General features: G+C 38.1%; 1 protein-coding gene across 6 annotated transcripts in view; it reads left to right on the top strand.

Annotated features, from left to right (window-relative positions):
• Positions 1-17,158, top strand: part of LCOR (ligand dependent nuclear receptor corepressor) — a 98,532-nt gene that overhangs the window by 17,848 nt on the left and 63,526 nt on the right. For 5 of the 6 annotated variants that reach the window (XR_003573949.1, XM_027908164.1, XM_027908196.1 and 2 more), the window contains exons 2-3: positions 13,106-13,171; positions 13,587-13,666. The exons of the other annotated variant lie outside the window; for it this stretch is intronic. Coding sequence is in view for 2 of the 5 variants with exons in the window: in XM_027908164.1 (XP_027763965.1) it covers positions 13,106-13,171; positions 13,587-13,666 (146 nt within the window). In the remaining 3 variants the exon portion in view is untranslated. The remainder of the gene's footprint in view (positions 1-13,105; positions 13,172-13,586; positions 13,667-17,158) is intronic. 6 annotated transcript variants of the gene reach the window in all.

Genomic DNA, 17,158 nt, shown 5'->3' on the forward strand with positions numbered 1-17,158 from the left:
GGAGTGTATTCAACTACCACTACATTTAATTGAATTACTTATTGAGCACTAGTATAAGCAAGTACCGAAGTAGCTAGGATGCTGAATGCAGTGTTCACTGTGTAGCTGTGGATTTTGCAGGTTTCTCTGCAGCCTTACTTTTCCAGTGTATTCTCTCCCCCTTGTAAATGAAAGGAGCCTTCTCTTCATGTGGTTTGAATTTCTTTTGTTAAAACTGCTGCTGACCTTCTTGGTTAACATTTTAAAGTAATTAGGTACAATTTCTCTGCTTGGATTTTAATTTGTACTGTTCAGCTCAGTACATGGCAATATATTTAGATAAAATTGCAGTTCTTTAGCTTGATTACTTTGACAAAAGAAGAACTAGTGCTAGGAAAGCGCAGTATTTTGTGACACTTGTTCTGGTATCCCACTGCATTTTGTTTTAGTGGCTGATTTCCTTCACTCACCCCTTTGATATTATTCCTGTGGTTTGATAGAAGTTTATTGTGGTAGCTTACAAGCTTTTTGAGAGAATTTAAGACTCATTGAGTATTACTGTTTATCAAATCTGCTGAAGCACAATATGCTCTAGAAGTCTAATATTCCTTGAGCCTGGAAATGTTTCTGGAGTGAAAAATAATTTAAAAAAAAAAGATTGGCTATATCTGAGATAACCTTCAGTATTTAAGGTCTAAAACTGACAGTGGTGGGGAACAAGGCACTTGCATGAAGTAGTTATTAATGCTTCTTGCACATGTGGTCTTCAGCAAATTACTGTTCACTCTTTGTGCCACACTTTGTTCCTTACATGTGCATGATGCTTTTTTTCTTTTAGAGAAACTTTTATATGAAAAATTTTGTAGGGACAAAATGACTTTAAGGGAAGATATTTACAAAGTGTTTTAGACATCAACCTATTTTGTAACTTTTGGATATCTCTTGGTGCTTCTGTAGTCTTTTAATCCTGTAGGATCAGATGATTAGGGTGTAGCCTGCAGAAGCACAGTTTGTATCAAATTCCTTCACTGTTAATATGGGTTCATTGCTGGCAGTTCCTAGCCATGGATTAGGAAATGTAAGTTCTGAGGTTTTGCTCTGAAAGAACTATTCAGAAGTTACAAAAAGAGCTGCTCTGTATATAAGTGGACAGTGACGCTCATCTTAAAAGCTGAAGCTTCTAGCAAAGCAGCACTCAAAACTGTGAAGTGTTTCTGTTGTTTCTTCATATAGAAGTTGTTAGAGATATTTCAGTCTCCAATGAATTAAACAATACAACGTAGTGTGGAATGCGCAAACGTGAGAGTATTTGTGTGTAGGTTACCTGGAAAATTTAACTCTGCTTTGGAACACAGGATCTGTGATTGACAGTTTCTTAGAAGGCTTGAGTGATCTACCAGTATTTCTTCACTTAGCACTAAAGAATTGGTTTTAGATCTTCTGATCATCCTAAATAGGGACTTCATTCCTTGAACAAACCTGAGGTGCTAACGTGTCCACTTAGACAATTTTATTGAGATATCAGTTTTAAAATCAGACTAAGGCTGGCTGTTCTAGAAGTCTGACTTCTGGATGTTTTGTCTTTGTAACAGTTTGATGTTCTTGACTAGAAGCCTGTAATTTGTTTAACTGTGAGCATGTCCTGAGATTCTGTTGTAATGCAATGACCTTGAGAACCACAGGGTTCAGAAAGTGTAGGACTGCTGTCGTCTCTCAAGTTCAGATCACAAATGATGCTTTCAAGCAAAGAACTTCAAGTAGACTAAAAAGAGAAGTAGTGGGGGAATAGGGTGGACTTAACCAAAGTACAATGGATTAAATGTTGGACTAAGGAAAGCCAATAATATGCCACGCTTCAGGAATTCTATAAGGTCTGGAATTAATGAGGTGGTGAAGAGTGGGGAGTGTCAAAAAGCTGCACAGAACTGCTTGGCTTGATGAAGACTTAAAGATGATGACAGAAGCTGAAATTACTGTGTATATAACTCAGTTAAGTGCAATATAAGTTGTTAAATATACCCGTAGGCACCAAATTCACTGTAGCTACCCAGGAAAGATATTTGGGCATGACTTTGAAATTCTGAATGACCATCATAAAATCTGTATTATTCTCTATCATGTTACTTTCATGTCAGCCAAATCCCAAGGGATTTTTCCTGACTATGGCCTTCAGTTCTGATCGAGTAATTACTTCAGGTGTCTGTCTCAAATCTGAATATGGGAAAGGCAGTCTGAGAGAGCAAACAAAGAAGCCAGACAGGTCCTGATTTCCTCAGTGTTGTCCAAGCTGTCACTGCTCTTGCCACTTGTTCCTGCTGACATAACTGAACTAGGCCAGGAAGTATTTCTGGTCAAGAAGTAACGCAAGCAAAAATGATTATTTTTTTCTTTGTCTTTTGTATGCTATTGTACAGTTGTTTATGTTGCCAGTGACAAGTGTGAGTAGAAATGCTGATGTTAAGCAGCCTTCCTCCTGTCCCACGTTGCTGTCAAGAAGGGGAAAGAAAAGCTCAGTGTAACCCTGGTTGTAGTTCTAGCACAAAATGCCTTAAAGAACCTGAGGTGCTTTTCCTGAGAGGCACACCTGCAGACATAGCTTACAGAACTGGGGGCGTCCAGCTGAAGCTGACAGGTTAGTGTGATTCCAAGAGTTGCTACATGAAATGATGGCAGATGTTGCGTACGTATCAGAAATGAGAGAGATTTATCAGTCACTTGCTCTTTGGGAAAATTTCTACTAATCCCTAAAGGTGAGGCTTTCTTACAGCTATTTACTGCGAGTTTCTTGGCTTCTGAGTGTGGTTGGTTGTTGTTTGTTTTTTAAGAAGGTTTCACTGCTCCTAGTCTACACTGAGTAATATTCTATCACATCTGGCAATTTCAGTTCCCATAGTTAATTTCAGCACCGAATTGTTTTGCTACTGTAGTACTTTGTTACAAAGTTCTCAGCAGCTGTGCTTATGCTTTTCTGTTTCCAGAGGAATACCAGGGCTTGCAGCCTCGTTAGTGCATAGGCATAACCCAAGGTGTGACTGAAGGCTAGGTAAGAGTATTTCTGCTAGTATTTAGTTCTGTTGGCACAAGAGTAACAATAGTAACGCAGCTTTATCTTCCCTGTGTGCAAGAGTTGTCCTGTGCTTACTTGTACCATTTTGTTCTTGATACTATTGCTGTTCAAACCTCCATAAAGCTGGAGAGGGCTGTTAAGTTTAGCTCTGCTTCCTTTGGGTTTGCACCTTGTGTTGTAGACTCATGGAATGCCTTGCTTGAGCTATACTTTTAAATGTGACTTCAGTGATCACAATTAGTCACTATAATATACACTGTGGCTAGTGTGAATTCTGTGCTATGTGTTTTTCAGTTTTAAGATGCTCCTCTCTGTGTGCTGATTTGTGTTCAGGGTTTTTGTTGGAGGTGGATAACTTTTGCCCCCTGCCCTGCTTTCATTTACCCTTTTGTTTTTGTGTAGCTGCCGGTGTCACCCACTGATGTCACCTAGATCATCCTTTCTTTTGAGACAGAACTGACCTGTCGACCTGAAAACTCTAAGGATACTTTTCCAGGGTTTCTGGGAAGCCCTCTCAAAACATCAGGAGGTGTGCTTCATAGTCGCTGTAATCATGATTCAGCTTTCTTTCCATGATCCTTCTTTGCTTCTGTTAGCATCGTAGTCAGAATTTAGATAAACTCTCTGGTGGTGTAGTGAAATAATTGCTTGACCTAAAGTGGTGTCTCTTGGCATACCATAAGGTTTCTTAGGATGCTGTGAACTAGCTGGAGTCAAGGTGCCTCCCTTCATAGGGGCAATTATGTAATGGCTTATGATGGAGGTTTATTTTACACCAGGCAGACTTGCAATCACAAATATCAGGGTAAAAGTGCTTGTGGCAGTTTTAACCTTACAGGTAAGCTCAGTATATTCACTTCTCAACTAAGAAATGCTCAACTAAGAAATTTTAACAGGTCTCTTAGTTGAAGATCATCAGATTGTCAATGATGGGTGATAAAACCAGTTTCCTAAGTAGAATCACATTTTCATTCCCATTTGCAGACTACTTTATAGATCTGAAAGTCTCTGTGTACAGAGATGGTGAAAGGGGTATTTAGAACTTGAGAGCCAAAAAGAATAATGTATTGAGTTAATTCAGTAATGAATCATGATATAAGTAACCTGTGATAAAGAAAGTGAAACTGAGTCACACTTTCAAGAGTGTTATAGATTAGAACTGTGGTTTGGTAGATGACTTTTCTGATGGTAGTCCTTGTTAAAGTGGATTTAGCAGCTCTACCGTTTCTGGGCTGATTTTATTTGTGAATTGTTTCAGCTAGTCTGTTTTCAGTAGGTGATTGTGTTGCAGACAGGGAATAATGTGGGACAGGACTCAACTGCTGGGGTAAGGCCACCCTCTTCAAATAGGACAACTGTGGAGTATGAAATATAGCTCATACCTCAGCCAGTTTAATTCACACCTCTAACACTTTTGCACCATGCCAGTGCGTATCCCTTGAGGCTGGGGTGGAAGTCACTGGTGTCCTGTGCTTCCACATACCCAACTTCTGTGGGAAAGGGAGGGTTCCTCCATGGTTTAAACTGGCATGGGCCTCTGCTATATCTGCTTGTGGCAAATTGTTCCTGACAGCACACCTGACTCAGGCTGATAGAAGCATTACTGTGGCCATGAAACAAAGTGCAGCAGTGAATCGATGCTGCTGGACATCCTGTCTTTTCTGTGGGAGACATTTTCCACGCAGGTCAATTCCATCTACTGCAAGGCTGTTCTTAAACTTGTGTCTCAGGAGCGTGGGCTAACCTATGAATGTCATCTTGCCTTTGCTTGGGAGTGAAGCATTAACAGATTGTCTCCAATGGGAAAAAAAATTTCAAGATTTTTATTTTAACGCAATAACTAATGCAACACTGTTGGAACTGGAAAAAATTGTCCCAAGAGAAACATTTGGCTCTCTGTATAAAACTTCTGGTCTGTGCTGTTTTGTGCTATTGTGCACTCCCATTCTTGAGCGGTTTGACTCTCTTGATCTGTTTGTAAATATTGTAGCTAGTTGTTACAATTTCTTCCCTGAAAGTTGTACCTGGTTGCCTGCTGGAACTCCATACCTGGAGGTTGAACAAATAAGAGCACCATCTTTGAATTGAAATACTGAAAAGCAACTCCTGTTTCAATTTTTAGTGTTAAAATGTGTCTGTTTGGATTTTAGTTTAGTTGATTTTTTTTTTTAAATTTAGATCTTATTCTACCCTTAAATAAAACTATCTTTTTAAGGATGCATAAAAAGTTGGTAGTTACTGAAGCTCTTTTACTGTCATTCTATGTCATTTTGTGATGTCTGTGTTTTCTGGTTTATTGTCTAAAGTAATAAAATGCAGGTATTTACATGAGAAGATTCCAGTCAAGTCCTGCATTGGTGGTGACTGACTGTGAAGGAAAGAAAGCAGTCATACAATAAACCTCCTGATCTTGAGTTAAAATGTGAAACAGAAGCCCACAACCCCTGACTTGAACAACTATCCAGATCAGTGATGCAGTACCTGCAAACTGGAGGATCTTTCCACCCCTGCAAATCCACATGAAGGCAGCTCAGACTGCCAGAGCAATTGCTGTATCTTGAGGTGATGTTGACAGCCATTGCAGGGTCCTTGGCTTTTCTTGAATTCTGCTTCCAAGGCTTTTGATTTGAGATAAGAAGGTTGCATGTCTTCATGTTATTCTCTTCTTGATATCAGATCATACACACAAAAATACTCCTCGTGGGAGGGAAGCAGGAGATGATCCATATTTTGCCTTTTGCCTTGCTATACTCTGCACTCTGGCAACAAGCTTTATAACTTGTCACTTCTGGTTTTTTGGGGTTGAATTTTTCAGTTGTAATCAGTGAGATAATCTGCTGGTTAGAGTGCTAACATTGGATGGGGAGGCCTGTTTCCATTTCTTGCGCTGCAACCCAGCCTGGTATCTTTCTTGCTTTACCTCTCTGTTCTTCCTTGTAGAGGGGAGAGATCTACCCTCTTTTAGCATATTTGGCAGGGCACTTTTCTGCTGTGAAGGCAAGTGCATTGCAGTGCTGTAATTCAGATATGTAGCTGATTTTCTGTCATGCTTAGTTCATTAAATTTTAAATGCATTGCTGTGAGTTTGGGATTCCATCAGAGAAAATGTTCTTAGACTTGGTTCTCAGAGGAAAAGGAATAGCTTGGTTAAGAGGGATGCTTGGAGAGGAGTGAGGATGGTCTGCTGCAGCTTTTTTTAAAATTACAGGCTAGTAGTGGAATTTTAATGAAGTCCTGCAGAATGGATGGTCAGTCAGAAGCACTTACATCAACAGTACTTGTAGTTTTTTGCTGCTTTTTTAATTTCTGAGCTTACTGCTGTGATAAGGTACTGTAACAGTGAAATGGCTGTTTGACAGAACATGCACCTTGTTGTCTTCTTAACTGGTTCAAAGGAAACTTCTCTACTGGAGATGCTCTTCTACAGTGAGTAGAGCATTACTCTAAGGCCAAAGAATTCATTTTCTCTCCAAGGGCCTGTTTAGGGACCCCAGCAGGCAATGCTCTGTATTATTTTGTCTTGGGAACAGGAGGTGTTTTGGTGCAAAAAGGTACAGAAGAGCTGTGTCTTGCTGTACAGAACTTGGATATTCGTGTTCTTTTAAGCAGTACCTGTCTTAACATCCACAGTTCTTTCCTTCTGTATGCATGTTTCTTTATTGCTATTATAGAGTCAGGTTATTGATATTTAAGATCCCTGGAATCCTCCGGAGCAGGGATGTCTGCAGTAGATCCCTGAACAGTGCAGTTTCAGTAACCAGAATGAGGAAGCACGAAATTTGAAAAATTGCTTGAGATGTGCAGCTTTTTCTTTGTTCCCCAAGAAACTAAAGCAAAGTTGGTTTAACTTGGAGTACTTAATTGGGCTCCATTCAGATAACGAGATCTCTCATCATAGGTGGATGGGAGTACCTTCTGTTTTGTTGCATGAATAAAAGAATGTTCACAACTTATAATTATATGCATGTCCTGAGATTTAGTGTATATTAATAACCGTCCTGTGACTTTTTTTCCCCTCCCTTGTTGCTTGGTCTTGCTTTTCTATTAAGATGCCTGTGACTGAAACATTCAAGTTTAATAGATTTTTGTCCTGAAAGGGACAGAATTCCCATGTTACATATAGACTGTAGGATTTTTCTGAATTAATTCCTGCTTCAAATCCCATAGCTGTGGATAAATATAACCAATCTTGACCAGAAAATCTAGGCATGAGAAATCCAATAAAAACCTGATGTGATGGTGGTGGCTCCTGCTTCATACTAGTTAATGAGGCTCCTAACATGATGAATCTGAGTGCTAGGGGAGAGGGAAAGGGGAATAGATCTTAGCGGCCAGCCCTAAATAGCACCTCCAGAATCCTAGGATAGGGAGAGCATCGACCTGGTCCTGGAGTGCATGACTTGTGTCTTCAGTTGGACCTTTGTAAAATTAGAGTGTCTTATGTCTGGCTGAATTTGATCAGCTTCCAATTTCAGCTGCTGGATCTGGGTATGTCTTTGAGAAGCTGTTTTTCCTGTTCCTAGATGTGTGATTTGTGGCTTTCTCTGTTCCCCCCCTGCCTTCCTTTCGAAGTAGTGTTTAATTGCATTTGCTTTGGTAAGCAGCCTCTGTGACCTGGGCCTTTTGTTACTTACTGCTCTTCCTGTCTTTATAGCTCCTGCAAATTTAGTGACTGCTTTCTTCCAAGTCACCAGCTAGGACTAAAGTGGTAAATGGCACAGGGCCAAGAGCCAATACCTGATGGACCCCGCAAGCAGTAGTTTCCCATTGACACAAACATTTCAAGAGCTGTCACTTAATTGATTTTGAATCTGTTATATATTTATTTGACTGAGTTTTGTTTCAGTTTTTCTTTTGGTTTGGTTTTTGTTTCTTTGTTATTTTTTTTTTTTTTTTTGGTTTGGTTTGGTTTTTTGTTTGTTTGTGTTTTTAATTTTAATTTTTATTTTTGAGGGTTTTTTTCAGTCTGATATTAGTCAAAATATGTTGTGCCAGCCAAAAAATGTAAAATATTATGATACTTACTGCTAATAAAAATATTAGTTTCATGAAAGTCTAATAAGAATTTTTGTAAGCCCATGTTGATCGAAACCATTTTTGTTCCTCAGTAGTCCTCTGAACTGTTCTTGGCTTTGAAAACCTTTATCAAGTTGAGATTCCGGTACTTATTTATTTAACGTTTTGACATTTCAAAGAGATGTTTTTTTTTCTTTTTCAAGCCCATTGGGACTGTCTCAATATTTCAGGACTTTCTGGAATTAAACACTGCTGGAATTACTCTTTGAGTAACTCCCCCTCGAAAAACCCAACACATCTCCATAGAATATTAAGACAGTTACCTTGCAAATGTTAATAACACTACCTTGATAAATTTTGTTGAATGATTGTATGCCGTTCTGTTGAATGGCATACAAACATATTAACAATACAAACATAATAAGAATATGTTTCTTAATATACTACCATATTCATATTACCTGAAAAAAACAATCTACATGTGTCTTGGTTTTGATCTTATCTTTGCTTACTTTAAAGTTGTGTGCATCTCTTCTCTGACCTTTGCAACATTTCTGAATTTTGATTTATCTTCTCTGCTCTGAATCTTCCTGTCCATCTTGCAACCTCTTGTCTCCTCTTTTTGCTTTTACCCTTAGTCATATTGCGGTTTTTTTTTTGTTTGTTTGTTTGGTTTTCTGTTTTGTTTTGCTTTTTGTTGTTGTTTGGGTTTTTAAAAATTTAAAAAAAAAATTTAATTTATTTTTATTTTTTTTTTTTCATTTAACAGGTCAGATTTTTTCCCCCATGGTTTTGATGGTTCCTAGAAAGTCCTTAAATAGTTAAGAAATTTAAAGAAAATATGTGGACAATAATGCCTTAAGTTACTTGAATCAACTTCCAACTTTTTGAAGTTGTCGTTTTAATGTGCAAATTGCTATGTATTAAGGTGACTGTTTATTATAAATAAATGCTGATTAATCACTTGTCTTATTTACTGTTGCAGTTGGTCCAGTGCAGTCAGACTTGACGGTCCCTGTGGGTCCCTTTCAAGTCAGGATATTCTGATTCTCTGACCTACTATACTTAACTGCTGCCCTGGCTGATACTGACTTACTCTACTGAGGTTTAGTTTACAAACTGATATTCACAGATTAAATTGATATGCACAGATAAGGGCTGAGGAGTTGAGAATTAATTATATTGGTTTTTATTTTCTCCCTTCAGCACCCTTGATATGTTGATTTTTTTTTTTTTTTTGAGTTATTAAAAATTTATGGGATAATATATTCAGGCCAATTGTTGCCTGTCTTTTTTTACTACCCTCAAAATTATTTGTGCCACAAACTTAAAGGCAAGCTTTATTGCTTTTACCAGATACATATACAGGGCTGAATTATGCAGTGACTTTTCAAAGATATGTTTGAACTGTGCTGTCTTGAGGTGAAAAAAAAACAGTGTTTGACATGCTGGGCTCTGTGTCAATGGCACTCCAGAAATGCATCCCTGTCTTCTTCTGAAGATCTTGCATTCTTGTTTTTTATAGTGGAGAATGTGTCTTTGGTTAATCCACATTGCTAGAGATCAGCCAGTAAAGTCCTCTCCTGGACTATTGACTTCTCTGATACCGTTATTTCAAGGAGTCTGGTAGCTACTTAATCATTACAAGTGCTCTCAGTTTTAAGGGAAAAGATGACTTGAGGATCTAACTGGATTTTTTTTTTTTTGTAAAGCTTTAGTTAAACTGTTGTGTTAAATTCTTATCTTAAATCATTAGCCATCAAACTACAATTACAGTTTAAATTTATGACAAAATTTTTGATTACAGGTGGGTAAAAATGCCAAGAAAAGATGAAAATAAAACTGCTTAGATGCAGAGACAAAACCAGTGAATTTTGACCATGCTGAAAACTGCATAGTCAACTCTTCCCTTTAGTTTTAATGTCTTTGCCTGCTACTCTTAGCATAAAAATGCCACATACATATTGATTTTTGACACAGGCTGTTTTAGGGAATGCTTTACTTGCAGAACTAACAGTTGTGAAATAGGAGTAAGTGTGTAACAATCTCTGCATTTAAAAAGTTATTCCACTCTTGCTTCAGTGCTAAGCGTTTTCTTTGTTTGTTCTGGGATTTTTATTTTTTTTCTCTAGTTCTTCACTTCCTAGAGAGTCTTTTGGGATGTAGAGTTGTTTTACACTTCATAAATGTTGTATGTTTTAAAACATCAACCCCTTTTTTTTTTCTAAAATCTTATACCCAAAAGATGTTTTTTCATTATAAAGATCACCAGTAGCATTTATAAGACTTAAGTGTGTGGCTGCTTTGGTTGTGAAGAACATATCTGAGAAATCTAAATACTATTGATATTGAAAATCTAATCTGACATGTAAATAATACTGATTTCTAAAATACTGGGATCATTCTTTTTCTCTCTTCTGTTATTCCTGCAACTTTTCCACTGGCCCTGCTGTTCAGCTGCTGTGAACTCTCAGACACTGAAATACAGATGATGAAAATAATAGAAACCGGAATTTAGCAGAGGCAGCCATGTTAATTTCTGTTCCATTTGAAATGCAGGAAAATATCATCTGCCAAATGGAAAAGGACAATCGGTGGGAAAAGAAATGTTCTTTTCAAGCTTCTAAGAGCAGTGACAATGGAGAGAAAAAATACTATAAAAAGTAGGCAGCTCCTTTTTCAAGATTTTGTTTTCAATGTATTCTGCATGATTAACTGTACACAGTTGCTCTTTTGGAGCCCTGAATGACTGAACACGACATCACAGGGCTTATACTGCCTTTGCTGCATTTCTCTTTGCATTTGGGGGGAATAGGGCTCAGCTTCATGGCAGTTTTACCAGTCTTTAGTATAATTTTTGAATACATTCATACTTCCCTTATTTGCCTTTTTTAATGTCAAACATTGCACATAAGATGTTCTGCTGTTGCTATGCAACTGCTAAATCCAATATTTAATATTAATAAAACCCGAGTGGCATTAGCATCACTCAGAACAGTGGGCTAGCAAACTATGATCATACAATATCCAAGCTGTAAAACTTGGCAGGGACTTCAGTGTGCAATTGCATGCATGGCAAACTGTGGGGCAGTGAGTCACTGGCAGTTACTATTTTAAGATTGATGAGTTTGAGTAAATTTCTGAGATCTTTTGATTTATATATTTATATATATAATGTAAGTTTTTAAACAAAAAGATTAGAATTAGGTTGGTTAGCTCTTTTCCATAAGGTTTCATTTCAGAGTCAAATTCTGAGGGGTCACTACCCATAAAAGAGTCAGCATTATAAACCTATGGGTCAATACCCTGATTCTCCTATTTTTCTTCTAGGTCAGGTTGGTCGGCCCTTTCCCACTGTTCCTGCCACTTCCTGAAGCCTGAATTGGCTTTTTTTGGAGGCAGTGCTACTTCTCTGCCTGACAAGGTGCTGTTGGATGGGAGGTTTTTCCATTTTTTCTTCTTCCACCTTGTTTTCTGATCTCTCCCTATTTCTCTTTACTGCTTAATCACCATCACTCTTTTTTTCCCCCTTTCTTTCTGTTTTTTTAATCATCTTTTCTTTTCCTTTTTTTTTTTTTTTTTTTTTTTTTTTTTTTTTTTTTTTTTTTTTTTTTTTTTTTTTTTTTTTTTTTCTCTCCACTTGGTCCTTTCTGAGATGGGATTTTTAGTGTCAGGCTCTGACAGGTGTTAGATCTTGTACCCCAGCAATGCTTTGGCCATCTAAGTCAAGTTGCAGACTGCAAATTCTGTAGGATCCTGCATCTGACAGTGGTGGTGTTGGTGCACTGACACTCGCCAACACCCAGAGGGGTGCAACGCTATTTGTCCTTTCCTTTTGAAGACTGCTCTGCAAAACATAACTTTGATATTAGCTCTGGGTGAAATCAGAATCATTTTAGAATTACTGCTCTTCTACAGTGTAATAACTGATTTCCTTCATAGTACATGATCGTCTAGATTTTGACTGATTTCTTAAAAATAGCTATTTCAGATACTTTGTCTGTCCCCAATTCACCCATGCAAATTTCGCTAAATTTATGACCATATTTTTCTTTCTTAATTTTTTTTTACTGCTGCTGCTTCTGCCCCTCAAAGACCCAGACAAGTAGGAGAAGCTAGGAGCCCCGAGCTACATGCAAACCTCTATTAAACCTACAAAGCAAAAGTATTAAGGGGGGGTGGAAATATAGTAGGTTGTACTGGTCATATTGCAAATACATTTTTATAAGCAGGTGAAATTTGTCTGTCCCCCTTGAAGTAGCCTTTGTACTTTTCGTATGCACTCTGCTAACCTGTGTTCTCACAGTATTGGGTTAATAGCTCTGTAGCTTTTTTTACTGCCAGCAGGGGTTTAGTGTAATATTGATTTAACATTTCCCAATAATGGCAGTAATTTTGGTGAAGATTTTCCCTCTTTTGGAATAAACTCGAATTGGTTACATTTATTTTATGTGAGGCATAAATCATGGCATTGAAGTAAATCTGATCGTGTCTTAGATGCAGATCTGTGATTGAAATTTCGTTCCTTAGTGACACGGCAATGCTGAATCCCTTTCCTTCTAATTTTCTCTCCTCAAACTTGTGACTTCTCAGGAAACACTGATTCTAATGTTTGCTGAAATTCAGAAAAGTACCTGAATGCCACTCAGATGGAAGAATGTTTTTTTTTTTTTTTTTTTTTAATTGGAGGACATACCTTATTTCAGTTCAGAGACTTAAATGGGAGTATTTTTGTTTGTGTAGAAATTAACTGGTCCTGTTGTAGAACATATAGTTTTTTGTGTTCTTTTCAAAATGGTTCATTTCAATGTCATAATGTTCTTTGTTTTTAACCTAGCTATTTACAGAAGTACAGGAGTCGGTGGACTCTGTGCTATGGTTTGTCAGTAGTTCAGTCATCACAGTTGACCCATGTATCTTGTAATACTTAGAGAAAGCACGTTGAGCTCTGTTCTTGGAACAGATAAATATAGAACTGCTATTGTGAATATTGTAGTGACGTACTTAATCTAGAAAGCTAACAATTCTTTTATTTGCTTTTAGGGTTTGAAAGTATTCTAGAAGGCCTGTTTGGACCTGGATTATTAAAAGATCTCAGTTTGTTTAAAGGTATACAATCTCTATGTTTGTATCTTGTTCTGCATTTCTAATGACAGAAGCAGCCCCAGCTCTGCCTCTAGAAAATGTGTGTTACCGTGGTGATTTGTGCTTTTTTTCCCCCTCCCCCAGGCAGTGCTCACAGTTAGTTTCATATTGGCTAAAATTACTAATCAGTGTGCGTTCATCTTTATGTAGCTGGGAGTGTATTTGGCAGTGCTGGGAAAAACAGATTTGTTGTGCAATGATAAAATGTATACAGTTTGGTAATCTGGGGACTTAGAAAAATGGCCGAAATGAAGCCTGCATCCTCAGAATGCAGGCAAGAATGTTGTGAAACAGGTATTTAATTTGGCATTTCTCTTTTGGCTCCAGTTGTGTCGTGGTTTATGAATATGAAGTAATTTGCTATTCTTCTGATTTACAGACTGTGAGCCTGAAGGTGTTTCTGATTGGTCTTTTGATGAAAATTGTCTTTTCTGCTGCCTGAGAAGAGAAAAAGTGAAGGTAACAATGCAGATGTGTGAAGCTACTAGTTGTAGGGGAGGGACAAAGGGAGGGAGTTTGCTGTTCTGTTAACTGAATATGGAAAATCTGCAACCTCCTACCCCTTTCCCCTCCCTTTTGAAAAGGTTTTCTGAGTTAAAATACGCAAGTTAATGAACAGACCTGCCTCTTCTATGCAACATTTTTTGGTAGTATGAGATGCAGGTGTTATGGGTTTTTTCCTCTATGTATTGGCCCTTTTTGTTCAGTGTTTTTTATTTGTTTTTTGGGGGGGGAGGGGGTTGAGTTCTTTGTCAGAGGTCTTGTTGGGAATCATGAAACCGTTCCTCAGGGAGCCAAACTGTGGCTTGTGTATGTTTACTACAGTCAGACGATGGGCTTATCTTCAATAAGGAAATGTGGTTCATTTTAACAACCTAGAGTCTTGTTCTGTATCTGGGAATCCCCTTCCCTGTGGGCGATATCCTTTTATTAAAGGGCTCTCATGTATGGTAGATTCTGTACTGTGCTTTTTCATAACCAAGTCAGAGCCTAAACAAGTCAGCTTTGCCAAAGTAATAAACTTGCAGTTTGTTTTATTAAGGAGATTACAGGTGTATATGAAACAAAAGCTATCATGCTGTAAGTGATTGTTGCTCAGCCCGTGTGTTGAAATAATGATTGTTCTATAGCATAGGAAGGAAGGATCATCTGCCTTGGCAAAACTTCATTTACTGGATCTCGTAGCTACTACTTTTTCCTTCACAATGTTAAACAACACCAGAGTGGATCTCTATCAAACTTAGGAATGAAACAAAAGCACTCTTTCCTCTAACCTGTGTAGCTGCATGGCTTGTCCATAAAGGAAGTACCTTGTTTACACTGATACTTGCCATGTTGCCAGTTTATTCCCGTTTCTGCATTACAGTTTTTATTAAGTAATGGGAGGAGGTTTAGGAATGCTTGCATTTAGGCTAGAGACAAGGCATAATTCCTTCACTGAGACTGACAGCAGGTAAGATGTGTGTATGCTTGTGGTGTAAGGAGTTCTGTCTTTTGTCTTACCTCATCTCATGAAAGGACAAAATTCAGTGTTTAGCACAGTTCTTGTTAAGCTGTTGCATTAACGAAGAAAACAATTTTGTGGCGCAGTCAGAGGCTGGTCATAGTCTGGGAGAATCTGACAGTGTATGGGTAGATCTTCAAAAAGATGGTTTGTATCTCAGTCATCCTCATAACTCCACAATAACTAAAGTAAAGCTCTTGAAAATCAGTGGTTGTTAGGTGAAGAAAAAAACTAAGAGCACACTGTATAATGTGCTGATCAGGTACAATGCCTTGTCCTTTGCAATCTTCTATGCAACCTTTAGTCAGAAGCTGAGATACCACTATTTATATTTTCCTCTACTTTGCCGGGTTTCTCTTTCTGGTTTCACAAGTGTAGCCCGTAATTGAATATCACTGAGAAACTGGCAGTGCATTCCTTATGCAACTGGTAGTTATCCCTAATGTTAAGGATCCTCACATGATTTCCTACCGTACTGTGTGGTGGCTTTTAAATGGGTGAAAGAAAAGATGCAGATGTGGTCACACCTGGTGTGCTCCACTATGTTTTGTCATCAGGGATTGAAGGAGATTTTAGGATTGTGTACAGGCTGATAACAGAATGCAGAAGAGGTGTGCTTTTCTTCCTTCCTAGGGGAAAAGGAAGATTTGTCCTGAGCAGGCTGGAGAGAACTGAGACAAGACTTTGGAGTATGTAGTGTTTTTGGGGGGTTTAGGGTTTTTTTTGGGGGTGGTGGTGGGGTTTTTGTTTGTTTGTTTTGGTTGGTGATTGTTTGGGGGTTTTTGTTTGTTTGTTTACTGCCCTTCAGCCTCTGTGACAGTTCTGTTGGGTTTGAGGTTTTCGGCTTTTTGCTTTGCCTTTTTTTCATTTGGTCTTTGATGAAGGAATATGGCTCCTTTTAGGTCTAGGGAGTTTTTGTGTGTCAGCTGAGAGAGATGGCAGGGTGGGAGTGCTTCCTTTCTTCTGTGGGTGCAGCAGATTGCTGCACTGCTGGCACTGATGTCATTAGCTTGCAATACAGAGCTAAATAGGATTCTTTCATGAGAGCCTTCAAATAGTGTGAGTTTGACAACATCTTAATTTGAATTGAAATCTCGGAGAATTTTTAGAAAAAAGTTTGTAACCTAATTTGGTATTTAGCCAAATAATGAACACCCTTCAGCTAATGAACTAAATTAGAAATTGTGCTAATTTACTTGAAATGTCTTCCATTCAGCATCTGTACTGATATCTGTAACTCTTATTTTTGAGGAGTTGGAGGCTCATTCTTGTATAACTGCTAAAACTGTTCCTGTACCTAAAGTGATAGCAGTTGTGCTTTCTCTGCCTAACCCTCTATTCTGCTTTTTTTTTTTATTGTTCACCTGCATCCTCTGAAGTTTTTAGGAAAAGAACCAGGCAGGGTGGAATGATTTGGGTTTGTGCTTATATAGTGCTGAGTTACAGAATTAAAAGGTGTGTAATTCATGTTGTAGCTGGGAGCAAGATACCCAAAAACCATGTGGCTGTGGCTGGCCTTTTTTCCCCAATAAGCACATCCTTACCAATACCCATCTAGGATTAGTTGAAAAATTAATCAATGTCCTTGATTTTCACCTTGGAGTGCATGTAGGTACCTGGTCTAGCAAGTTCAAAACCCATTAAAATCTTCAGGTTTTTTTTCTGGATTTCATTTGCCCTTAAGAATTACCTGTAATGGAGGAGACCAGTAGTTGTGCTTAAGAAAAATTGAGTTCTGGACTGTAGGGTGAGAATTGAAGGCCAGTATTAGTTTGCTGGCAGAGCTACTTAAGGGGTAAAAAACTACATTTGCTCTCCCACTCCTTCAGTGATGTTGGTTCTTGCTTTTGCAAGCAGTCAGATTCAATTACACGACTTCTTCAAAGGATGGAGAACCATCTGCTGAAGTATTCTAAAAAGATTAATTTATTTGTAGCAGTAGTTCTACTTGCAAATACTGAGTGAATGCATGCACTTTTTGGCAGTCAAAATACAAGACAGGTTTTGATAGAGAAATAGACTTAAGTGTCTTCATCTGTAAGGGATAATAAAATACAGACAAAGTAAGGAGCTAACATTTTCCCAGTCATATTTTTGCTCAAATTCGAAGCGTTACGTGCAATAACATAGAGCTTTTAGAAACTGGTTTTTTTTTTTTTCTTTCATCACAGAAGGCAGGATACAACAATTGTTTCTGTGTGGTATGATCAGAGAATAACTGGTTACCTAAGGAGCTGCTGCCTGGGTACCTGTGTGCAGTAATGCATGGGGACATTGATGGGCAAGAAAGTCAAAAAGGGCAGTTAGCATCTCTAGCTGCCTACCCGTAGTTAGAGGAAGATCAGGTCCTATGGGACTATATTTGGTGAATTTGCATTTGGATGATCTGCAAATGTGGTAATTCTAAATTGCTTGTGGTCTTTATCACTTCTCCTTCTAAAAGGTTG

This window comes from Empidonax traillii, unplaced genomic scaffold (genome assembly GCF_003031625.1).
Source record: "Empidonax traillii isolate 1590-97213 ecotype Southwest subspecies unplaced genomic scaffold, ASM303162v1 scaffold27:size3997909, whole genome shotgun sequence".
NCBI classification, from domain to species: domain Eukaryota; kingdom Metazoa; phylum Chordata; class Aves; order Passeriformes; family Tyrannidae; genus Empidonax; species Empidonax traillii.